At 46.2% G+C, this 25,638-nt stretch overlaps 1 protein-coding gene across 3 annotated transcripts in view; it reads right to left on the bottom strand.

Moving 5' to 3' along the window:
* LOC144155201 (LIM domain-binding protein 2-like) overlaps window positions 1–25,638 on the bottom strand; it is a 293,633-nt gene that overhangs the window by 17,367 nt on the left and 250,628 nt on the right. For 2 of the 3 annotated variants that reach the window (XM_077686511.1, XM_077686509.1), the window contains exons 4-9: window positions 16,524–16,599; window positions 15,797–15,899; window positions 13,685–13,857; window positions 6,931–6,996; window positions 6,296–6,430; window positions 2,746–2,835 (exon numbers count right to left, since the gene is read on the bottom strand). In XM_077686511.1, coding sequence (XP_077542637.1) covers window positions 2,746–2,835; window positions 6,296–6,430; window positions 6,931–6,996; window positions 13,685–13,857; window positions 15,797–15,899; window positions 16,524–16,599 — 643 coding nt within the window. The remainder of the gene's footprint in view (window positions 1–2,745; window positions 2,836–6,295; window positions 6,431–6,930; window positions 6,997–13,684; window positions 13,858–15,796; window positions 15,900–16,523; window positions 16,600–25,638) is intronic. The other variant, XM_077686510.1, reaches the window with a different exon arrangement.

Below are 25,638 nucleotides of genomic sequence, written 5' to 3'. Positions count from 1 at the left end.
TAGCCATGGGAGCCCGCGTGGTTGACACGCCGGGAGCTAGCGTGGTGGCTTACGCAAGGACTGGCTGGGCCTCCGAGGAACCCCTCACCATATATCCCACAATTGCTAGGGACAATGGTCGATGCTACAGAGGCCACCCTGCGAAAACAGGGCTAAAGCGTGCATCACTCAAGGAAATGGCAAAGTTGCTGGAGGAAGCCTGGAGGACTGAAGTCGCTATCCTCAACAAATATTTACAGGAGAAATCGCTTGAAAAGTATGCAGATCCATAAGTTAGGTGTTAAATAATCCCAATAAGAGCACAAGTAGTATGGGGTTTTAATGCGACAGGCACCACAGATGAATTTCTGGGAGTGACAAGACCTGTCCGAGAGTTATGATTAGTTAAACCAAGGCCCCACCTTGTTTTGGGAACATTTTCGCAGTTCCCTTCTACACGGCCCGGTCATTAAGAATCGGACAAGTATGATACGGGTTACAGCAAAGATGCTAACTTGGCATTTAAAGGGACACTGAAGTGAATTTGTCAAGCTCCCGTTTTTGCTTGCACTGCGTAGACTGGCTCAAATTAGCACACTTTTCATCGTTTATCCGGTTGACAAGTCGGTAATTATTTTACAAAGCGCTAAAGAAGAAAAACTACCATGCGCGGTGTGCGGCGGCCGCACCAACTAAGGCTGTGACGTTGAGAGGAGGGGCGCCGTGATTGGACAATGCCCAAGGTTAGCAATCACACAAGTTTCGGTTTTGGTTCTGTAAAACATAACCAATGGTTTTGTTGGATGGGCATTCTCAATATCTCAGTAATCATCGTACCGCGCTTCTGCCATGTTGTCGTCTGTAAAAATCACAAGATAAGCCTCCCAGGACGGCTTGTAGTCGTAGCATTCACTAGCCGAGACCTACGCAGTGCATGAACGCCCTCCGCGTACCCGCAAACGCCCAAATGTCATGCGCTTTTCCCCCATATTTGGAGCTTGCCTCCCTCATGCCTGTATCGTAAAAAGCGTGTTCGCACCAGGCCAAGGGTCTGTTCATTCTGGCCTGTGCCCACTGCCTGCAAGCAGTCGGTGCTTATGGCAACAGCACGCCAACGAGAACTCGCTAGCGCGCCAGTGCCAGCCTGCGCACGTTTTGTGAACTAGTTCGTGTAGCCATGAACGTTGCGGCCCCAAAAAAGGTGAACTCAATATAGAAAACATGGGCGGAAAACAAAAAAGTTAACTTACAAAAAAAAAAAAAAAAAAAAAAAGCACATACCCGCGGGGATTCGAACTCGTGACTCGCAAAACATTTGCGGTGAATTCCAAACGCCCCAGACTGCTAGGCCACGGAGCGGAACGCGAATGTCACGCTAATATAGGGTATATATTGTACAACCGGTTTACACTTTTATTTAGTTTTGGCATTTCAAGCCGCTCAGGTGACTATCTGTTGTACTGCGATCGTGCAGTAAGCGTCGCCCGAGTTTCCACAGTAGCTCACGTCTAGCAATTGCATTTCGTAGACGGAAAAGCGTTCGCAGATGCGTAGTCGTGCTGCTGACCGCTGTGCTTGTTCGCCCAGCGCAAAAAAGTGCTTCCCGCGCCCTAGTTTTACGCTGTACGGTAAAAATATCAGTTGATTTTATTTGCTTAGTACCTATATTGACTTCGCTGACTCTTCTCCCGCCTCCAAGAGGCCTTATATTTTCCTACTGGCGTACCAGTCAGCGAAGCGTCGCATGTGCAGCGCTTGTGTGAAGCGACCTTGACTTGGAGCTAGATACAGTGTACAAACAAACCAAGTAAAGAAAGGCACATTCTTCCATTCACAAACGTGTCCTGGCTTCGTTTCAACTAAGCGAACGAATTGCGACCAAGCAATTTTTTTTTAACCTCCTTGATTGCGACGACCCGCCGGCGGCCGGCGGACGAAACGCTGGGCCGACTGACTGTCGGCCGGGGAGCCGTGCAGTAGCGCAGCCGTGGCGCAGCCGTGGCGCAGCCAATTGCCAGCTCATCCCCTCCTGACGTCACACGAAAACGCAACAGAAAATGGGCGAGCGTAAAGAGAGGAGGACAGCGTTTTCGAATTAGTTTTTCTACTAAATAAAATCGCGTAAACGCGCCTAGAGTGGTCGAAACATGGCCTGGGGACTCCGGACTACAATTTGCGCTAGTAATCCCGCAATGTTTACATATCACTTCAGTGTCCCTTTAATATTACGTTAAACATTACTGTCCAAGGCCCTTTTGGCTTGTACCAAGGCCAGAGGAGCGAGGCCAGCCCTTGGTCATGGTACAAGTCGCAGAATCAACTTAACTGATGACCCCTTTGGCAGCACATCACACTAGACCACATGGCACCTCAGCCATCTGGAATGTTTGCGTTATCATGCCTCAACACAATGTGTTTTTTTTTTCTTCCAAGTGCATATGTTAACAAGTAACACAAGTGATATCAAGACCTGGATTTTCCCTTAAAAATGAACTGGTTCCACCACCATTATCTGAAAGCTGCAATAAAATATGCAAAAAATTTGGTTAATTTAAAAAATAAATACACCCTGTTGATTTTGATAGTTTTCTAATGGTCCAGATAAACGTGTCTGTTACTTGCTGTTCAAAAAGCTTTTGTAGGCACTGCTGAAAAGCTCTGGGCACTAAGGTATAGAAACCTGCTTAGACAACGGCACTCGTACAGGAGCAAGAAGTTGCTCTCAGCAAGAAAATTTCTAGTGTCAGATTTCACACACATACGTACCCTAAGGTAGTTCAAGGTAGAATTTGTCAGCCCCTGTCTCGTGATGTTTTTCGAGAGCTGCTCCAACATCCCTGGGTCTTGCTGCTGAGCCTGGAGAAAATAAAAGCAAACCATGCAGCAGTATACAATGCTGATGTATTCTCACATATGGAAAAAACACACACACACACACACAGAAAATACTGAGCATGCTCATGATAAGTTACCGCTACCATGCAGATATAAGTGTAACTTCCCATTTTCCATTCTAACCTCTTAGGAATAATCAATACCGGGACAAATAGTACAGAACTTTGGCTTGGCTTCAGTCTCACCACCTTTGTGCCAATATAGAGTGACCCAAACATAGTTTTTGATTGCAAGAACCGTAACAAAGTACGTGCACTCCGGGTAGCTAAAGCATGACAACTAGTTTTGGTGGCTAGTGCATGAATTGGCCCTGCAGAGCAAATTTTTGAAGAGCCGATTACCTATTACCTGCAACACTGCTAAGAGCAAGGTGCAATCCCCATTACAACTCCCATGTTTATACCAAACGTGCACGGCTACCAGCACGGCAGCTCGTTTGCCAAGGCATATACGCCCATTTTAAACCACATTAAATGCGACAAAACCTGTACGTGCGAACCGAAGGAATGGATTACTGCAAGGTCAAAAATGCCACCACTTATTCATGAAATTGTTTCACAGCATGGTTAAAAGAGCATCAAATTGGCTGCCTGTACGGCCTTTTCTATACCTCATGAAACAAACAAAGGTTTCCTGCCATTACGCCACGAAAAAAAAAAAAAAAAAAGAAAAGCACTTAAAAAAGTTTGAGCAAGGAACTGATGTGGACACGCAGAGTAGCGCTTAATCTTTTTTCAAGAACCACACACAAGCTCACCCAACTAAACAAAACGCTACCAGACCTCAAGATTTCCTTTTTCAAGGCATTCAGTGCAATTCTTTTCAAAGAACTGTTAGTGTTTTGTTAGTATACCTTCTCCAAATTTATTCAAGCAAGAAATGCGGTTTTTAAGTTATGAACCCTCATCAAAAACATTGCTATATGGGTTGTTTGAAAAATCTGGTAAAGTTCTATAAGCTCGAACCAGAATCTTTGAGGTGATTTCATGGCTGGTAAGTACCAATTTTCAATCTCACAGGATTAGTGATAAGCGCGCATGGAATTATTTTTGTCTGGCATGCGTTTGAAGCAAATATACCAGAAATTGCCACAAAAATGGAAAGAAACGAACTCCATGCAGTGATAAATTATTTTTTTAAAGCGTGTTGGAGCCTGCAGAGATCAAAGCAGAGTTGGGTGAAGTTCATGAGACTGCACCAGCACTGAAGACAAGTTTTGCACAAATGAATTTGACAGGCTGGACATGCCAACTCAAGATGAAGCACACACTGGACACCCACTTGAGGTCAACAGTCCGCATGCAATTGCTATGCAGGAGCACCAAACAGTGCGTGAGAGTGCGAACACCGTAAGCATATCAATCGAAAGCGCGCACGAAATCATGCACGAAGAATTGCAGACATGAATGGGCATTCTATGTAGTGCATAATTCCAATTCACACTAGTGCATAATTCCAATTCACACTACCTTTGCACCAATTTATGACCACAGATGAAGCATGCGTTAACCCCTACACACCACTGAGAAAGCAGCAGGCAAAGCAGTGGATAGCACCAGATGAGAGCACTCCACAAATAGACCATCACAATGGCAAAACTGCATGAATTTTACTTTCAACTGGTTTCTCAACCCCCTTATCTCTGGATTTGGCTGTCTTATTTCTCCTTGTTCCCAAACCTGAAAACAATTCCTACTTTTGCAATGGGATCAAAAGCCTGGAAGCTGAATGGAACAAGTGCGCCACCCTCAGTGAAGTGAAAAAAGATAAAGTAATGGTTTTGAAAAGAAAGTGTCAAACAAGCATTTTTGCCATACTGTTTAGTGCCACAGGCCCTGCAGTGGACCTAAACTAAATAGGCAGTTGGTGATGATTATAACATTTTAAAATCCATGCTACTTGATCCATAGGTTTGAGCCCTGCTCTGTGAAGCCTACACGTTGTGCACATCACCACCTGCGCCCCGCGCCCCGGACGTCCGCCAGATTTCATGGCGTGAATACAAGGTCCACATCACGGCCCCTTGCTCCGATTCCTTCGGGAATCCGGAGTGTATCTGTACATTTAATTTTCCGTTATGCTGAATAGCAAACTCCTGGGAGAAAAAAAAAAAAAAAAAAAACTGCATTTTTTTAATCCTTGGTACTGCAATTATGTACACTTGCCACATATCACTGTGTGTGGGGACCCGCAGATGCTGGCGCAAGAGCACGCAAGCCGAATGAACTCCATCATCTAGGGGACACACAACAAGGCCAGACAAGTTCATGTTATGATGTGGCCCCTAGAAAAATGGAGCTGCATTGCTGTTTTTTTACATCACGGTGCTCGCAAAGAGTGTACGTTCATCAGTTAGGCCACAATGACAGCTTACCTTTCCAAGAAAGTCGTCTGGCGCACGCAACTTAGAGTTTACCCTCATGACTGACCGAGCAGGGAAGTGAACAATCAAGAAAAAAAATTCGGGAATCCTTGGCCAATCACCAGTGCAGGTACATGTCATGTCTACACGCGAGGGAAACAGGTTTCAGGCAGTTTTCTCACCACGCCTATCTAGCAAGAAATTGACCTCACCAGTTTCGACCATGCACGAGTACGGAGGCAAGGGTCTGCGGCAGCAGTGGCCTTTGTTTTTGATGTCATTTCCAAACTAAGTCCTACCCTCACGTCACTCTACCACATGCCGTGTAACCCACTTTCCACCCCTGTCCATCTGACAAATTTTGCTCCAGCCTTGCACTGTCCAGCACACGGTATGGGAGTGCCAGCATATCCCATTTCCAATCCCTAATCCAAACCCAACCTACAAGCAATAGGCGGGTCAGCTGTCCAGCTCCTCACCAGACACCTCAACACCAGTGCTTGCTCTAAATAAATGTCTACTCAACCAAAATCCAGAAGCAGGAAAATCTATGAGCCACAATAATTTTCTTCTTCTACTGCCTGAATGTAGTACCAAGCCATAACACTTGTGCAGAAAAGTCATACCTTCTTATCAGCAAGGAAACAAGCCAAAAAGCTGCAGAACTTTTTTAAAAAGCCCACCAGTGCCTCCCACTGTTCAGATTTAATTAATTAAGTGGTCCCTAAATGCCCATCCGAAAACTCAAAATTTAAAAAAGGGGTTGGGTAGTACCACAAGGCATTCCACCCCCCCCCCCCCCTCCAAAAAAAAAAGGCAGCCCATTAGAAGGGCTGCAGCAGCCTAGATTACTGGCAGACTCCAAAAAATGCGCACAATGGCGGCTGAAACAAACGCCAAGGATGACATCACTATAAGATACTGGTGATGTACACTGCCACCTGGGCACACATTTGATTTTAATGCTGTTGTAATGAGCTCTGAACTACTGGCATGTGCCCTTTGAAAGTAAGAAAAAATCGCACAAGAAAATTTAGAATAAAAATTTGATGAACGTACCGCATATCTCACCTGGATGGCAATTAGACTTCGTGGAACCAGCTCTCTGTGTGTGCGTGTTGCGAAGTGCCAAGACTTGATGCGCATCAGATCGTCGAAAGTGAACTCAAGGATGAGACGGCCCTCAGTGCAAACCTAGATAAGGGCAGAGACAAGCAGCCTTAGATACACCAGCGCCACAACACTGCCACTATATTTCACTGTACTAGTGGCTGCCCCCAGCCAATAAAGTCTCCTACGCACTACGCAGTGCCACAAGAATAGAAGCCACTGCGTGTTAGCTGCCCACAGCTTTGTGAGCGTAAGTGCATATAGCTAACACAATGGTTTGAGTGGGTCAACCATTAAAAAAAAAAAAAAATACAACGCAAGAAATTAGCCATGAACATAGGTGACACAAGCCTTATGGCTTTGGCGAGTTAGTCTACTACTAGCTATGAGTCACGTATTTTTTTGTGTCCCATTTCTTGCACTGTTTTTCATTGGTAAATGAATAATAATAGCTACAGTAACTATGAATCTAAGATATTAGTTTTACACTCTAAATCAGGAAGAATCTCTTGCATTAGTATTATTTTAAATTATTTTAACAGAATGTATTGGCGCAACACAGTTACTATCACAGCATTACTTACAATGACAGCATTGTCTTTGGCAAGTTGCTCCTTTAGGGGATCTGCTGGATACTGCCCTCCAAGCCCCTAGATGTAGGGAAACAAAAATCAAGGGAGGGGAAAAAAAAAAAAAGCCATAGTTCAAGCTTAACGGTCGCAGAAAAACAGCCCAGCCCCAATTGGGCCCATTCTATCCTCGATGGTGAAATCCTTTTTCTCCCAGAGCCCCAGTGCCCACAGCCTCTCCTCCCCATCCCCCGGGAAACTTTGGGCAAACTCTGTATGCAAATACTTTGACAAAGTTTTGCACCCTTCCCTTCCTCGGGAAGGGTGGGAAGCCGCCAGCCGAGGCCCGCCCTTTAATCAATACCAGGGGGAAGGGAGAGAGAACCGAGGAAGCCAAAACATGTGGAGCTGTTGCCATGGAAACGGGATCAATACAGTCAGCTTGCCATGGCAACCCAATCAATTAAGGGTAGGCCTTCTCTCCCATCTCCTCACTCAGAGCGGGCTCTTCTCCATCTGACCCCACCTGAGCAACAGGTCACCCTGCTGGAACCCGGCAGAAGCTGGCGACGGCTGGAACACACCCTCCCAGCCAGCAAACAGGCTCGCCCAGGGAAACGCACTGGCGTGTCTCGCACAGCGGTGGATCGAGCCCACACCAGATAACACTTGCTGATGTATTCTTTTGAACAGCTATTGGGCCACAAAATCACGCAGGATCTCAGCCAGGCAGAGCATTGTGCCGGAATATTGATGCTGCAGAAGCCCAGACACAAAACAGAATTCCACCTCACGACATTCATCACCAGAGATAAAACTCGACTCTCAAACACGGGTGCTCGCACAAACGGACCCTTCCCAAAAATGAAACAAGGACTTTTGGGCATCACAGTGTGCCAGCAGATGTGCACCTGTCATGCACGTGAGGGGACTTCCGGTACACACAGGTGTCCCATCAGTCACTGAAGAATGGGAAGTGCAGCCACAGGCAAAAAGTATGAGCCACTTTTCCGAGGTGTTAGGAGCGTGGGCAAAGCTGGAATGGTGCAGCTGTGCAAGGTACAGGCCAATTCACCTTCCCACAACTGGTATAAAATGCGTTAGTTGACATTCTCCAAGTGCCTGTAATGCCACACTCAAGCATCACTCGTGTGTACTTGGCTCCCTTCCTTAAGTAACATTAGTTCAACTAAGTGTGTTTAGAGTCTGTCACCTGCCACGTTCAGTTAAGTGCCAAATTAACCCTGCTGCCCGATTAGTCTTCCCTTGAAGCAAAGCTACCGTTGGACATTTGACAGAATGTGAACACTTCATCTTTTAGGCTCTAGTATGGCTGTCCCACTGTACAAATAAGATAGCAAACTCCATTCCGAGACACGGGTTCTAAGAAGTTCAACAGGCATTTTCGCATTCTCTGAAACATGCCTCGTTTTATTAGCAGCCGTTTGCTACGATCCAAACTGCACATGCAAGTACCAGCATATGTACTTCTTGAAAATGTAAGTGGACCTTGTATTCAAGCGTAACCTGGTCACTAAGCAAACTCACTAAAGAGCAGTACAGTGATTATATAAGAAAAGCAAAAGAAGCAACACCACACTCCAGGAAGCATGCTAGGTGGCCAACAGAGGCAGTGAGGGCAGCTTGGTCAGGTCTGCACTCACATTACAGTTGGCAAGCAGCTGCTTCAGATTGGAGCTAATTTTGCTTTAATGGATAAGAAACCTCATGCCTGCCGCATAACGCAAGTGCAGGAACAATAATACAGAACCCTCATGCCCCCACATAATACTGGGTTGCCGACGTGGTGTACAGAATGTTGAATTTGCGTTGGAAGACGAAAAAAAACCAGCCATGTTTTAACACGCAGTTCCATTTATTGTAGTTTTCTTAGAAACCAACTTAATGTTCAGACTGGAAGTGACAGAGTTTTTTGCTATTGCTCTGAATGTGCTGGATGAAAAGTAGCTGCATATACTTCGTCATTTACAAGCCTTTCTTTGCATCTGAACCACAGCGGTGGCATTTCGTTGTGTTGTTCCTCCCCTTGGTCCCCCTCCATCGTGGAGAGCGCGCGCTCGCCCCCATATTTTCTCTGCTCGTGCGTCTTTGCGCAGCTTGTCGGCACGTATTCATTGTCGCAGTTGCTGAATTGATGCTTATAATACCCACAAGAAGAATAATCAAGGCACAATGGCACAAAAAAAAAAAAAAGGGGGGGCCAATGACGGCTGGTGTTAAGTACAAACCGGCAAAGCGTGGTAGTGCGGGCTTGTTGGTACATACTTGACGACAACAGCGCTTTAACGGGACGCAAGAAAGATTGACAGCGCCTTGTCTGTCAATCTTTCTTGCGTCCCATTAAAGTACAAACCGGCAACTGACCCGGTGTCTAAAAAACCAGTCAGGCTGGTTAAAAACCGGGCAGGTGGCAACCCTACATAGGACAACTGCCCACAGAACAGATGAAAAACATTAAACCAAACTGTCGTAACTCAATATAATACTCAAGAGAACTAATTTTTATTTTATTGCATGCACACTTGTTTGCCTAGTGCTTTTTTGCACGTTCTTTTGCTGAAATGCAACCTTCCATTTTACCCACTTTCTGGCGGTCTTTACAGAAGAATCCCACTGACATATCTTTGCCCCCACTTCACAAGGTTGTGTGCTTTTTTGTGATTTGTTTGAAATAGTTCTACGATATAGTAGGTTTTTGAAATAGCACTCATTGATACAAACTAGTCAGTCAATGCAAGTAGCAGTGATTGCACCTCAGTGAAGGATACCCCAAGTATGTATGCATATACACACGAGTAACTTGTAATGTGATTCGGAAAAATACTGGCGGATTCATCAATTATACACTACAGGATAAGACCTAATAAAGCAGCTATTTAACTCATATAACAAGGGTTACAATTAATTGGAATTAATGCAAAAGTCACCATTCTGAATTTTCAACAGCAGAATCAAGCTAAGGGAATTGCAGTGTTGAAAAAATACTCACGACAAGAATTAATGCCTACAACTAGCCTGTTGAACAACAATTCAATAATGTAAAATAGGTTGTAGGGCCTCCACATTTGCAAGAAAAAAACAGTTTGGGGTTCCAGACAAACACTATCTGAGTTACGATGCTTGCTTTATGAAGGGCATTGTGATAACCACAAACTCTTCCACAGGGGAATAAATCATATAACCGCAGTAGGAACCATCTGCACAGGAGTTGCGATCAAGCTTTTTTTAATTTTATATGATTCTTTGGAAAGTAAAATAAGCAAAACACCTCCCAACTGTTGCTTTGAGCCCTATTTTTCACGACAAGCATTTTTGACTGCTGTTGCTCTATCACATGCTTATCTGCCTACTTAAACCAATTTTATATTGTATATACCCACTGTGAAGCCTTATAACTGTCCTTGATAAGGTTCTGAAACAGTTAGAGCATTCTTTCAACAGATACCAATGGCTGAAATCCCCTTATCTGAGTGAACTACACATGAACCTTCACAGCTAAAACCAAAATTGCCATAAAGATTTCCTGCTATAACGAACTGGCAAAGGCTATCACCATTACCAGAGTGCGATTTGACATGCCCCAGTGCCTAGGCAAAAAAGGAAAGCACCTGTGCCCAAGAAGTCCGTGCTAGTTAAGGTATGGTTACAGGTCACACCCTGCCAGTATTTAACTTCACACTGAATAGCTACTCGTCTATTCCAGCCCACCGAGGCAGCACTAGAGCCAATCCCTAGGATAAGATGGTGCAATGTTGCTTCAACAAATGTGCTACATTAAGATAGTCAAATAAAACCTCTGTGCAAACTGGTTGCGTACTAATGCAGGCGCACATACCATGCAAATTTCTCCATGTCCCCAGGTTCTATTATCGCAGTTTCTGCACGCAATGTGGTGCGAACATTTGGCGAAGGGAGGCGGGCAAGCGAGGCCCACAAAAGGCCAGACGCAAGCCAGGGGGTGTTTTCAATACAAAGAGACGGCAGGAGGCTGCCTGTTCCGATGCAGCAGAGCATGTGTCCATAATGTTTTAATCCCCCCATTAGAGGGCCAGCGCACATTACCATGACAACAAAACGCTCAGAAAGCCCATCTGGAACTCCATTCCTCAAATTACCTGCTTGTGAAAAAGCTGCCTTACTTGTAGTGGGACACTACAAGCACTGCATCTTGAAAGGAAAGATTCCATTCGTTAAATAGAAGTCACTGCGATCTATGTGGTTGCTCCACCTGCGCATCCTATACAGCCAACTGGTTTATCAGAGGCATAACTCCACCCTTACATGTGTTGCTTATATTAGCTGCAGGCAAGCAATATGCAAAAAAAAATGATGGCACATATTCTTAATCTAAAGTCAAGTACTGTAAACTCGCTGTCATCAAAATTTGATTGATTATGGGGGTTTAACACGCCGACGCAACGCAGACGATGAGGCGCGCCGTAGTGTAATGCTCTGGATTAATTTTGACCACCTGGGGATCTTTAACGTGCGCCGAAATCTCGTACACACAGGCATTTTTGTTTCTGCTTCCATCAGAAAAGCGGCCACCACAGCAGCCGGGAATAGAACCCATGTCCTTGGAATCAGTAGCACAACGCCTTAGCCACTGAGCCACCTCAGCGGGTTGTCACCAAAATTTAATCCCTTAACTATAGATGAAATGTCCCCTTCTTACAGCACTTTGCAATGTACACAGCCCACTCTAACCTAACTAAGCAAAATATTCTTCTAGAATAATTACTCTACTCAACAATGCTACACTTATCCATTAGTGTACTAGAGGTTAGGCAGGCTCCTAATGCATTTTTAAAAAACAATTCAAGCTTCACTATTTTCACGAGAATTGCCTATACGTGCATTGAAGAAGGGCTAGTTTGTTTGGCATCAATACAATGCAACTGCACCTGGAAAAAAAAAGTGCATGTGGGGGACACACGGCAGGCACTAGAAAGCAAGTAACAGCCCCAGTCCTGGCGTGTTTGTTCCCTGAAACATTCAAATAAGCCCATGACTAGCCAAAGCTACACCTGTGCTATGGAATGCACCACAGCAGAAGGCTAGGATGGATCGTGTCGGTTGATGTGTGTGTGCTCCTATCTTGCACACAAAGGCATATTTGTTTTTTGCCTCCATCATAAAAATAGCCCCTGTGCCTCGGAACCAAGCCCAAACTTTGTGGCTCAGAATTACAGTGGCTTGGCACAGTGTACGGTGTTGCATTTTTTCCTTGCCTTCACCACGGTTTCTTTTGTGCTCTAACGTTCAGTCATATTTGTATTGAATTTGCACCCAGGTAAAAGGGCGGAAATTTTTTTACATGAGCAATTGTCGTCAATGAGAGCAAGGAGTAAAGAAACTTTTCATGAGTTTTTTTTTTTTTTTCCTGCTGGCCGTGCAAACACAAACAGCTTTACTCCACTTTTGTTTCTAAATGGGAACAGAAGTTTCAAGAATCCCTTTCAGGTTTCTGGTACTTGCTTTTTCAAAGGGTAATCATGTAATTGAAACTTCCAAAACATCCCAAAGTTACACTAATGGCTTCAAAGTATTCTGCAGCAACCAGGCAGTCATGGCAAAACAACCAGAGAAACATTTCATCAATAGCTACAACGCTTGGACTCGACACTTGGATTTTTTACCCAAATTTTCGTTACGCCGCCCACTGCAAATGTTATACCTTCACTCCGCGAAACACCATAACTAGCTCCTACTTCAGTCTCAAGTAGGTTGCTCTGTTTTCCTTACTTCTGGAGACTTGTGTTTTAACACTGCTGCAGTCTGTAGAACAATGTAGTGTAGCAGTCAAATAATCATATGATGTGTTTCAAGGAACCATGAAGGCAAAATACAACCTTGTTTTATTTAAAAGAACTAGATAGCTCAACTCAACTCTGGCCCCCAAGTATGTTGCTTTCCCAAAAAAGAAAAGGCTAAATTTAATGTCTGCATTTGAATTTCATGCTACACAAATGTCAGCAGTGACGTAATTTGAGAAACACTAAGAAGATATATATCACTGTGTTAACTGGAAGTTGGCATTCAAGTGACACAGTCGCACCACAGTAGAACCAGAGGCCCCACTACAATCCCCCAGTCATGTTTCTTGGTGGTGGCTTACATCGGCAGCCAGCAATCGCACATGCAAGAGGATACTGTAACATCATTAAGAAATCGCCACTGCCTCACATGTTTTCCTTGATATCTCGATTATTTGTTTGCGGTTTGCAATAAAATTGGCATCATTGTTATTGGGACAAAGGAGACTTCTTAACAAAACAAACTTGTATTTTGTCTCCAAGGTTTCTCTAAGAATATTTATTTTTGTCATACATATCTGTCAACCCTGAACCATAAAAGCCTGCAAGGCATGCAAGATTAAGCACACATGCCCGACAAGCAGCCATGCATCAGAGGCAGCGTGCACTGCGCTGCCCAACCAATGGTTGGCTGCTGGAGCGTGTAGGCAACACCTTCTTTACTGGCGACTATCTGTGCCCATTTCTCATCAGCGGTGAACTGCTCATTTCCCACAAAAGGTCCCTCAGGTGTTAAGCTCTCTTCGAGCTTTCACAAACTTGCCAACTTGGAGATAGTAAAGCGGAGTTGTATATATGCAACCCTCTATAATGAATTTTAAAAACTAAAACCACGCTCAAAAAGGCAAAATTTGCCATGTACCAGCAGCTGGTAGACACACGGCGGATGGCCTGAATTCAGGCTGCTTCCAAATCACCCCAGAATCACCCACCTTGCTGTACGGAGACTTCCCATGGTGTGTCACCATGGTGCACTGGTCGCAGTCCAGTGTGATGGTGGTGTTATGAAATGACTCTTTGGGGTGCTTCAAGTTGAAGTACAGATCCGTGACACCTCCTTCAAATATGCTCCGGAAGTAGCGGGGTATTAGGGTCCTCCCAATGGCTGCGTAGAGCAGTAAATCCCACTTAGACAACACATGCTATGCACTGTGAACAGTCGGTCTAAGCTTGAGCTGAAAGCAAGGCTGCTTTTCAAATATTGGTGGGCAAAAGACTAGTGGCAAACTTTACAAACCAAACGTTCATTGTGCAAAAAGGGCACACAACACAATGCGCAACTTTCCACTAACTTTATCACTGAACACATGACACTTGCATGTGACCGCCTCACATGGTGCACAACAAACATACGCCAGTTGGTTGTGCACCACACAAGGTGTCGTCTCTTTATGCACAGTGAACATTTACTATGAAATACCAACTCATCCGAAACTACACCTTACTAAACTTTACAGTGCTTTGAAAATTTTGCAGCAAATTAAAGGGCAATTGGTCTTTTTCTTTCTTTTCTGATGTTTTGGTTGCACCTACAGTAAACTACACAACAGCAGGCTCTCAGACAAAACATTTGGGGGCTTGAGAGCTTTAACAACTGTGTTTTATGCAGTCTCTTATTTACGTTACACATACAACAGCAGAAATTATGTTCCAGCTTCGGACCCTCCCAAGCTGACACCAGTACCGGAGAATTCTGGAATCATTTTTAGTCAAAACTAAAGGATTATTCAGCCCATACGCGTGGTAGTTTATTTGCCGGTAAACCGGTAATTATGATGCTGTTTGAAAAGGGCACTACAGTGTAAAAAAAAAAAAGAACTGGGCCATGTGTATTGGTAGATTACATGATGGTGTTAATTACATGATGCTGTTTGAAAAGGGCACTACAGTGTAAAAAAAAGAAAGAACTGGGCCATGTGTATTGGTAGATTACAGTGTTGAAAATACGCACAGCATTCTAGGCAGTAGCATGCAAACAGATTGTGGAAACTTGACAAGAATCGGCAGAACTCGTATAAATGTGTTCCTGAAAAGACCAGTAACACAAGTTCCTGCAAACGTAAACAAAATACGCATGCCTGATAGCTCTAATCTTTTTCCAACAGGTTGCTTACTAAGCGCAACAAGCAGCAGCTGTTGCCATAGTATCAATACTCGTGTGCAGTGCCTTGGTGTACAACGGAGAGCTAATAGGTTTATGAGGGTGTCAGCGGCAGTGCCTTCTTAACGGAAATATGCAACGTAATAACACGATAGATAGCCCACCCAAAACCAGCAAAATGAAGGACACGGGTCACCTTTTGCTATGCAATTAGGCACCGAAATAAAACGTCGTATACAGAAAAAAAGTTATTGGTGGTCGTTCCAACTAGCCAGCAGTGCAAGAACATGACACTTCTTAGAAGAACTTTAAGAAGTCAAACTATAAAATCAATCTGGCAGTTGTGTACAAGACCCCTACGGCCCCCTGTAGCGACATTAAAAAGAAAGTGCAACAGTGGGGCTCTTCCATAACCAGTCTTGGACTCACTGCGGATAGCCCGCACTCCTTACCACAGGACTACACGTGGAAAACGAATACGGGATTGCATCTCAGACAGTCTATGGCGGGGCCAGCACTGAAAATCGGAAAGCCCCCTCATTGCTCTGCAGCATTATGAACGAACAGTAGGTGCCGTACTAATTCACCTCCACTACTTTCAATACACCAACCCTTCAGGTATGTACGATTTTCCCCCCTCCAAAATACAAACGGATCCACTCATTATGATGGCAGCAGACCGCGCTTGGGGCCAGCAACTTTGTGTCTGAACCAGCGCTGCATCGGTGTGCACACTTGAGCTCATTTTAAAATCCAACAACCCGCAGCACCTGTGCCTGAAAATGCGACTGTGGCTGCATCAAGAGAAATGTGTGCTACTCACAGCACTGTCATCAAGGATGCATCACGAGCATGTTGTGAGGTGCTACATTCAAACATTTCAAATAAAGCGCCATAAAAATGACCCAACCACCAGCAAACACATCAAACACATTCCACTTACTGTAGCGCTTTGGCCCATCCTCCAAGCAGAATGTGAGCGTCAAGGTGGCATCGTCCTCGAAGAACTCTGTTGCAAAGGCGTCCCACCACAAGTTGTCGCTTTCCTGCACCAAAATTATAAACAACACAGCCGTGGCATGCAGTAACAAAAAACAAAAAAAAAAAAACACTGCAATATTACACCAAAAATTTTCAATGCAACGTAAAAAATACTCAAGGTAACTTCATTGTTCACGTAAGGGGTGAGTTATGAGGTGCGTGAAAATACTATAAATCCCCAAAATTTCACACGATTTTCCTGCACAATGCCTACAGCGCAAACATATATGCCAACCATTTGATTCCTACTTTGCACGGCAATGGAAATAAGTACAACATACTACAAAAGAAACACCAATTTTATATATATATATATATATATATATATATATATATATATATATATATATATATATATATATATATATACACACACACACACACACACACGCCGATGTTACAGGCACGACTTTAACGTGTGCGCACTGACCTATCGTTTGATCGATTGGCTAAGCACAGACGGATGGATCTGCGTGGGCACAGTACAAAATGCTACCAGCTAGGCAATAGCTGCTGTAGAGACTAGAGGACACTCTCAAGCGAAAATGCCGGAGGAGGTGGTGACGACAGGCGGAAACAAAAGCCGCCATTTCGTCTAGCTACAATGTTGGAAGGAACAGTGCACTCACTTCCGTCCTTTGTTGCAACCGCTTGTTCATCTCGTAAATTCTGTAGTCCGGCTGTCCGAAGTACGGTGTGTGTCTTCTGAAATAGGACGAAAATGGCGATGAATAAAATGGGTCTGCCGGCGGACCGCCGGGCATGCTTTGTCCGAACATCGACTTCATCGGTGGGCTTGGCCGGCAAACGAGACAGTTCAAAATGCAGCGCACTACACTAACGAGGCCGCGCAACGTTCAAGAGTTCATGATTGTGCATCAGTTTCTCGGTCTCCGCTTGCGAAGCACAGGGGTACGCAGTTTCCTCGACGCAGTACGGTCACCTGCGACGGACGGCATCTCAGTCAAGACGCGCTGACGCGTCCGGGGGAAAAAATACACGTGGCGAAGACGAAGCCAGTAGTTGTAGTGAAGAATGCGGAAAATCGTCTAGCGTTGCCGCTGTGCGGCACGATGTTTTGCCGCTCGATCAGCGCGGGTACTCCAGCTGGCACGCATGCGGAGCGTGGACGGGTAGACACGAAACATGCCGCCGCATCCGTGTAGTCCGCTCGCCGGTTAGGCCTAGACTTAACATCGTTTCATAAACACTGCGTCGCTGCAACGGCGAACACTCATGTATGCCACCACTCTACAGTGGGATCGCCGCGTCAACAGTGTGCACACGCCTTCTTCACGAGCGCAGCAGGCCGCGGGCGCCCCGCAGCATCGAGGCAGCACGGATCAGAGGCGCGGAGCGCCGCCACCACCGCTACAAATGGCGAGAGCGTTGTCCAAGCGACGCGCTGGCGCTGCTCGCCGGTTTGTAGAGCGCGCATTGTACTGGTACGGCGTGACCTTGCTCGGGTCCAGGGTCGTACCATTTCGGCCGGCGGGGGTGGCTCTCCGAAAGGGGAGCAGCGCGCGCGCTCCCGACGCCGCGCCGCCGCTCGCGCCTGCTGCTGCCGCCGCGGCGACCGGCGCGGATCCCCTCCGAGGTTCGACCGCGCGCGCGAGCCTCCTTATCTCCCTCGTCACTTCATCACTGTCAGCGCGACACAGTCAACACAGCCCCGTCCACACTGCGAACGCTTCCGAACATCTGAGGCACATTACTGAGGTCGGACATGCACCTCTCGGACTCCTAATAACATGGGAGAAGAACGAAGCGTGGGCAGGAGGGGGAGGAGCTGTGCGCTTCTTGACCGTGTGCGGGCGCGCGTTTGCGAAGCTGCTTGTACGCGATCATTTTTGCCAACCGCTGTTGAGGCGGAAGGGACCCTTCGAGCTTCGATATTTAGGATGCTCGTACAATGACCAGCGGCACACATCTAGACGGGATGCGATGGAGGGGATTGTGAAATTGGAGGACGGGGAGAGAAAGAGAGAGCAGATAACACAGGGATGACTCTGAATCTTACGATGTAAAATTTTAGGCTATCATACTGAGGGCTGAGGAGGAAATCATCACCCGGTTTCAATGACAGTGATAGCCGACTCCATTCCATATTTCCCAAAAGGCTGGCCACTGAAACGAAAACATACATGCAAAGACCCGTGGTACCTAGCAGTGGCGCAGCCAGAACTATATTTCGGGGGGGGGGGGGGGGGGGGGTTGCATACGCCACCGGGAAGAAATATAAAACTAACGAGAGACTGCGCCGTACGCTCAAACAATATATTAGTCATTTTTCTGCATGCATAAATTTCGGGGGGGTCTGACAGCACCCCCCCCCCCCCTTCCACCCCGGCTACGCCCCTGACGCCGAGGAACAAGCGGCATAAAAATCGTAGAGAAGTCAAGCTCCCCCTTTTCACTTATGCTTTTGACGCCGTTTCCCGCGCACATTGAATGTCAACGCCGCAAAAGCAAAGGCACGCATTATCAAATTCCTCGCTCTTCTTTTTTTTTTACAATATTTTTTAAAGCTCTTCACCTAGTACTGAACAGTCGGCTTCCAGACGAACAAAACACGTGAAAAAAATTTGTTGTTTAAGCTTGTCACTTCAGCTGTGTGGGAGAGTGTAAAAAAAGAAATGTCACGAACTTGAGCTGTTGGCGACGAAAGCTACGCGCATTTGGATATCGTTCCACCCAACCTTGCTTTTCTGCCGGAAATCGCAAAGTGACTCAAAACTTCCTCTAGATGCAACGGCTCATCTACTGAGATGCGCTGTAATCCCGACTCCCGAACGATTACGCTATCTGGGTACCTGATTTACGCCAAGGTTCACGGATATTTTGAATGGATTAGAATTCCAAACACAAACAGGTTGGAAGCCTAAAACTGTGTCGTTTCGGGCACCCATCCGCTGCTCTCCCGATGCACAGCCCCTGAGCCTCTCTTATATCCCTGTAGCTAAAACGCGCATTAGTTTTTTTTTAAAGCGCATGAATTACAGATATAGATCCCCTCGCTCTCCTGTACCGAGCGATTCCGTCTAGTAAATCTGCACAATTAGTCAACGAGGCGCAAAACGGTAGCCAAGGCTTAGTGAGGAGCTCCAACTTTCAGAACTGTCGAGGGGATTGATGTAGATATTCGTGAATTCCCACGATGAAACCGGGGCTCCTATACACCACTCATTTGCAAGCTTGAAAAAACTAGACTACATCGGTATGGACTGGAGACAAACGCGCACGAGCAGACAAAAAAAAAAAAAAACATGAGGAATGCATACAATAAGAGATTTATTCCACAGCTCTGCGTCACCACAACAGGCCTGAATGACCAGTACATGCGTTCAAGAAAACAAATCTGACGAAAAAGGAAGCCAGAAATGCGTACAATGGGACTCATAAACATTATCTGCGTAACACTCAGCGCAAAAGTTGTTTCCTTTTATTGCGTAATGTAACAGCGCAGACCCCCTGCTACCACCGTTAAGATCACTGGCCTTAGTCATTCGCCTATTTTGGGCGATTGATCGCAATGAATGACCATAAGCTGCGTTGAGGTTGCTGCAGAAAATGATACAATCATGCACTTTGCCGCTACGCGCACGCGTCTGTGAACAGCAAAAAGCATGTTGCGAATGCAGTTGAACAGACAACACACACACACAAAAGGCTGCGGCTTTGCTCGGCTAACCCTGGATATGCAAAGCGAAAGCTTGGATTAGCCTGGTTGCGTTTCGGTCTCGCCGGGCGATATTATTTATTTATTTGTTTATTGATACTGTAACCCTCACTTGAGGGTCATTACAGGGAGGAGTACAAACAAGAAAACAATACACAATGGCAAAAAATACATCAGGTTTTATGTTGCCGGTAGAACAATTCTAGCGAACACTCAAACGCTTTGACATTGGAACTAGCAACAGCATACTCTGGAAGTCTATTCCACACTTCTATGGTATAAGGAAAAAAAGAATTCTTAAACCCGTCTAGACGAGCCCAAAAAGGCCTTATTGGGTTACTATGGTTCAACCGAGCTCCCCGTTTGGGTGCGGGTTGTATGTATGCGTCTTTATTTATTTTCACTTCGCCTTTTATAATTTGAAACAGGAGTTTCAACCTTTGCTTTTCGCGGCGCACTTGCAGGAGTTCTAGTTTACATGATGTTAACAAATTTGTGACGGATTCTGTCCTGCGGTACCGTGAGCAAATGAAGCGCACTGCTAGTCTTTGAATTTTTTTCTAGTTTATCACTCAGTGACTGCTGAGGAGGGCTCCATACGGCAGACGCATATTCCAAAATAGGGCGAATAAATGTCTTATATGCAAGTAATTTAACATCTTTAGGAGCGTGTTCTAGTTTTTTCCTTAAGTAAAACAACTTTCTATAGGCTTTTGAACACACCTCTGGGTGTGCCACCCCATATCGTTGGTAATTGTCACTCCTAGGTATTTAAAGCTGTGTGTTCTGGTCAGAAAGTTATTTCCAATTTTATAATCATAAGAGAGTACAGATTTCTTCTTGGTTAAATGGGTGAACGTTGTCTTCAAGAAGTTAATTTTCATTCCCCACTGGGCGCACCAATTATGCAAGGCTTGCAGACATCGATTAATTTTTATTTGGTGGTGGTCAGACGCCGCTTGGTCAGACGCGGGTCAGACGCTTGGTCAGACGCGGGGTGGTCAGACGCCGCTTGCCGGCGACGACTCAAAGCCTCCCGCTCCCGCGCAACGCCCAGAGAAGACGGCCTGGCCTCGCTCTCATCCATGGACAAAACTGATTAGGCGAGCGCGGCGCTCTTCACAAGCCCGTTCTTCATGGTGCGAATTTCGCCTTCAAATTCGCACCTTCGGCCAAACTTGCGGGAAAACGATCTATTTTCCTATTTTCACTGCCGCGACAAATTTCCAAATGCCAAGCGGCGTTCACAGGAGAAGTCCGACTCTTCCAAACATTTGGAAATTTGCCCCAGCAACGAGAATAGATCATTTTGCCGTACGAGCGACGCCGCTGCTCCGAATTCGCAGGAGAAATTCGCTATATGTAGAACGGGCTTTCCCCAGGCGCGCGGCGAGCTTTGCGTTAAAAGTACACAGATGGAAGGATAGTGCCGCATGCGAATACGTCTTGCAATCGAATGCGCCATGGCTGCGTATTGATCGGACTTGAAGGAACCGTGAGGCAGCCCGCGTCATTCCGACGAGATGTTTTAGCCAATCAAACAGTTGTGTACGCAAATATATGTGCGACTAAATGAAGGTTGCCACCTCCAGGGAGGTAAGGAGCCAACACGCACTGAAGGCACTACAAAGTTGAATGACGCGCACACATTACATTCTGCGGACTAATTTTTTTTAGAGATCCAAGACGTACGCTGCTTGCTTTGCACGCATCTGACAGCTTAAAAGTACACGGCATTGCTTTTACGACTTTTATTAAAGCTTATTCATCGATCTTTAGAAAGTGCGAATGAAAACGAATTCAATTTCGTTTACTCAGACGTAGCCATTTCGAAGCACTACCTCAAAGTAAATTTTTGGGCTTCTTTGGATGCTGTGAGGTACAGTGGTTAGCGAATATAGAGCCAATGCAATCTTTTTGCATAAGGTGGTGAGGTACAGTGATCAGCGAATATAGAGCCAATGCAATCTTAAACTTTGCATAAAGTGGTGAGGTACAGTGATCAGCGAACATATACTCAATGTAATCCTGAACATTGCAAAGGGTGAAATAGAACGAGCGTGAGCTTACACGGAATTTGTTGCTCGAGAGCTAGGCCGACGAAACAAAAAACGAGACGCAGAAAATGAGACGCAGAAAAGGCAAGAAAATATTCTAGCAAATAAAAAGTTGCCATATGGCAGTAAGGAATAAAACCGCTGTTTATCATTTGAGGTGCCTAAATTCTGTAAAGATGCACCAGTGACGTGAAAAATAAATGACAGCGCTCTTTTTGTTTGCATTTTGAACAGGCTGTTTGAGAGTTAAGCGCTTTCGACCGGAGTGCAAAAATGATTGGAGGTTTGTATAGCACTGCAGCAAAAAAAAAAAAAAAAAAAAAAAAAAAATCTCGGAGATGACATCTACGTGTGTGTCTTAAAACGTCAGACACGATAGCGTTATCTCGTCGTCGACGGAGAGTTTTCGAACGGAGCTCGTCCATTCACCATTCATGCGTTCTAAGCACTAAAGCTAGGTCAGCCGAGAGAGCAAGACGAGCGTCTCGTTTACATGGCTTTTACAGAAACGAATTAGCACAACTGGGGGTTGACCCGCCGCGGTGGCTCAGTGGCTAAGGCGTTGCGCTGCTGAGCACGAGGTCGCGGGTTCGATTCCCGGCCGCGGCGGCCGCTTTTCTGATGGAGGCGAAAAGCAAAAACGCCCGTGTGTACGAGATTTCGGCGCACGATAAAGATCCCCAGGTGGTCAAAATTAATCCGGAGCCCTCCACTACGGCGCGCCTCATCGCCTGCGTTGCGTCGGCGCGTTAAACCCCACAATCAATCAATCAACAACTGGGGGTTCTTTCGACCACGGTTGCCAGTGATGGGGCGTTTGCTTGGCATGCACATCGCACTTTGCATTTTCACCTTCACGCGCACATGGCGCTTTTTTATGCGTTTCGCTACGCCGAAAATCGGCCGTCCGATGACACCGTTTTGTCAGCGGCCACCGAATGCTAGCCCGTTGGAAGTTCGGCCTGGGTGCCCCCCGCATCCGCCATCAGCGGTGGCTGAAAACTCAACAGCGCGCCTCCTCCTCTCTGTTCTCCCGAGGTCGCTACACCCGGTTCCAGCCTGCAGGCGGGCGCTCTTCTCTACTGGCGGCTGCATTGCCGTTTTCGGTTGGCGATGATAACGTCTTTCCGTGGACGCTTGATGAGCACGGCTAACCCCGGCTGCTCCGGACGGCTTCGGCGAAGGAAGATCACTCGAATCGTTAATAACAATCTCGCGTTAAATTAATGACCGGGATCCATTTTATCAGATTGTAATACTGTGCACCGAAATTGTCTGCCTTTCGACGTCTTAGGAGACGCTATACTCCTTTCGCGTTTTCTGGCTTGCGAGTTGCGATCTTACTACTACTCGCGCCCGACTACAGTGTCGAGGCGCCGGGTGGAATTAAGGTCGAATTACTCAGCCCGCTCCGCTGTTTTTGCTGCACTTGCGGGCTGCAATAAAGTGCCGCGCAACCTCAGCGTGTTAGCAGCGATCACGGAATTGGGTACCTCGATGCCCTGTTGATGACGGTTGGCGCCGCGAGCCTCTCTGAGTGTCCTCGCATCTCTGAAGGATATATGCACCGCTTTTAGATTGTTCGTATCACGGAAAACTCGTTGTTTCATGGCTTTCGTATGCGATCCTGAAAATGTCACGGCGTTTTCTTACCTCATTGAGGGAAGAAAGGTGCACACATGGACACTAATCGGGGTCGCTTTGGGGACATTCGAAATGCTATCACGAGAGTGCACGGGCACGATATCACTGCTAATCTTCAACCTGCGGCATGTTTTCGACCTTCTCGTACAGTGCAGCAGAAATCTACGTTTTCAGCTCGATGAAGGGGTTCAAAATAATCCGAAGATTCATTTAGCACAATCCCAGCTGTTTTTAACCATTTATCAAGAAGCGCGTCCCAGTGAACTGTGCTGCGATTTTGTGATAACTCGGCGCTGTGTGCTTGAGGCAAGGCGCCAGCGCTGGTTTCCCTCATGCATAGTTTGGTTTCCGTATGCGCATACGTCTAAGACGCTTTCAGCTCTGAGTTGCTTGAGACACCGCTTCTCTGGCGCTACACTGAGCTTTCCTTCTCGTCAGGAATGGAAACAAGCAATTAAGGAATGGCGGGGCGCCGGCCCAAACAAAGAGAAGCTGATAACTGGTTGTAACTTCCAGGCACCTTCGGGAGGTCGTCGCCCACGCATTCGCCAGTCCTTGGGCTGTCACTTTGAGGGGCGCATACGTCATGATTAAACTACCTAACGGTCTAGCGAACTTATTCAGTTCAGATACAAAGGCATTCGGCTGAGTGAATGAACGACCCGGAACGGAGATATCGGAAACAAACATGGTTGCTGATGCTCCAGATACAGTTATTTGGTTAACGTGCGCCGTCTTTGTAATCAAAATTGTTTGAATTCCTAAAATTCATTTTTATGAGAAAGCATGGGTGACTGCGAAAACGAAAAAAAAAAAAAAAGGAAAAACGGCGTCGGCCCCATTGACTGCGAACGCGGGTATGCGCCGGCGCGAAGATAGGCCTAACGTTAAGCGGGACGGCGCAGGGGTTTCCCCAGGCATCGAATCAAGGGGGGGGGGGGGGTGTCTCAATGGCTCGGGGGGGGGGTTCATAAACTAGAAAAGCTGTGTGCTTATCCCACTAGTTAAATAATAGACGTCTGTCAACCAAACGCTCATTCCCGTGACGTACGTTTCTCATTATTTATATATATATATATATATATATATATATATATATATATATATATATATATATACACCTGAGAGGCGGTGCTGTCTATTCAATCTAAGAAAAAAAACAAATTTAGAGAAATTCATTTTTTACCATGAAAGGTCCGTATTCAGTTTTTTTTTAATTTATCGCCATTTCTCAACGTATAAGGACATTTTCGAACTTGTTACCAGGGCCAGTGACGAAATTTGAGTTCTTGAAACAATGTTTAGGTAGTACACGAATTATGCAGCACTTATAAATCAGGCACCGATTGTACGCTCCCGATTTATTAAAACGCCAGGATTAGCTTCCGTAGCGCTTTTCGAACTACTCCCTGGCTGGTAGCAATGTGCTCGCAGCGTGGTCAGCCTCAAACCACTTTGCCCCTTTCCTTTGAAAGCCTTTTTTGTGTGCACATACGAACTTGCCACGGGCTGTCGAAAAAAAGGAAATAAATACGTGCAACGCTAACAGCAAGCTCGGGGGGCGCACTTTTGTTTATTTTGCCCGAGGCTACTGCCAAGAATAGCAGACGGGCAGCCCGCGCATGCGCAGATCGATACTGAAAAAAGGTCCATACAAGGACTGACAAGAGTGAAATTTGGGGATTCAGGGGGGGGGGGGGGGGGGGTGTCCAGAAAAACTAGGGGGGGTCTACACCCCCCCCCCTAGGGGGGTGTAGGGAATTCACTGGGACGGCGTCATCGTAGCTAAGGAGTCAGCCAAAGTGCCGGTGACGGAGCGCTGCAGGGCCGTACCCAGAGGGGGGGTTTGGGGGTTCAAACCCCTCCCGAAATCTTTTCCAGGCAGCACGTAAACAATACTTACTGTTGCTTTCAGCAAAACCATCCCCTTCCCAAAATTCATAACCCCCCCCGAAAAAAATTTCTGGGTACGGCCCTGGAGCGCTGTATATGTTCTTTCTCTTTCACGTCCGTGTCGTTTAGCGCAATGCATACTCCAGTAAAAAGAAAAACAGATATAAAGGACAAACGTATACGCGCAGTTTTATAGAGCACTGAGATTTGATGGCAAAGCAGGGGGATTTGTTCCGCGTCCGTGTTTTATTCCGACTTTCGTGCAGTGATGAAGCCCGGACAAATTTCTTTTTTACTTCCAAAGTCGGCTGCCAGCGGGCCTCCCACAACCTCCTGGAGGGCAGCACAAGTTTCGTGCACCCCTGCTGTCCAGAATGCTACAGAGCGTGCGGGTAGACACAATGGGGGGGACCGAGCTTAATTTAGGAAGCAGCTGGGTTCCTCTGACATGCACCCAAGTATGCGTTCCGT

This window comes from Haemaphysalis longicornis, unplaced genomic scaffold (assembly GCF_048455015.1).
Source record: "Haemaphysalis longicornis isolate Haplotype H1 unplaced genomic scaffold, Haemaphysalis longicornis Haplotype H1 scaffold_1, whole genome shotgun sequence".
NCBI lineage: Eukaryota > Metazoa > Arthropoda > Arachnida > Ixodida > Ixodidae > Haemaphysalis > Haemaphysalis longicornis.
Note: the sequence above shows the minus strand (reverse complement) of the source record. Positions and strands in the feature narration are given on the sequence as shown.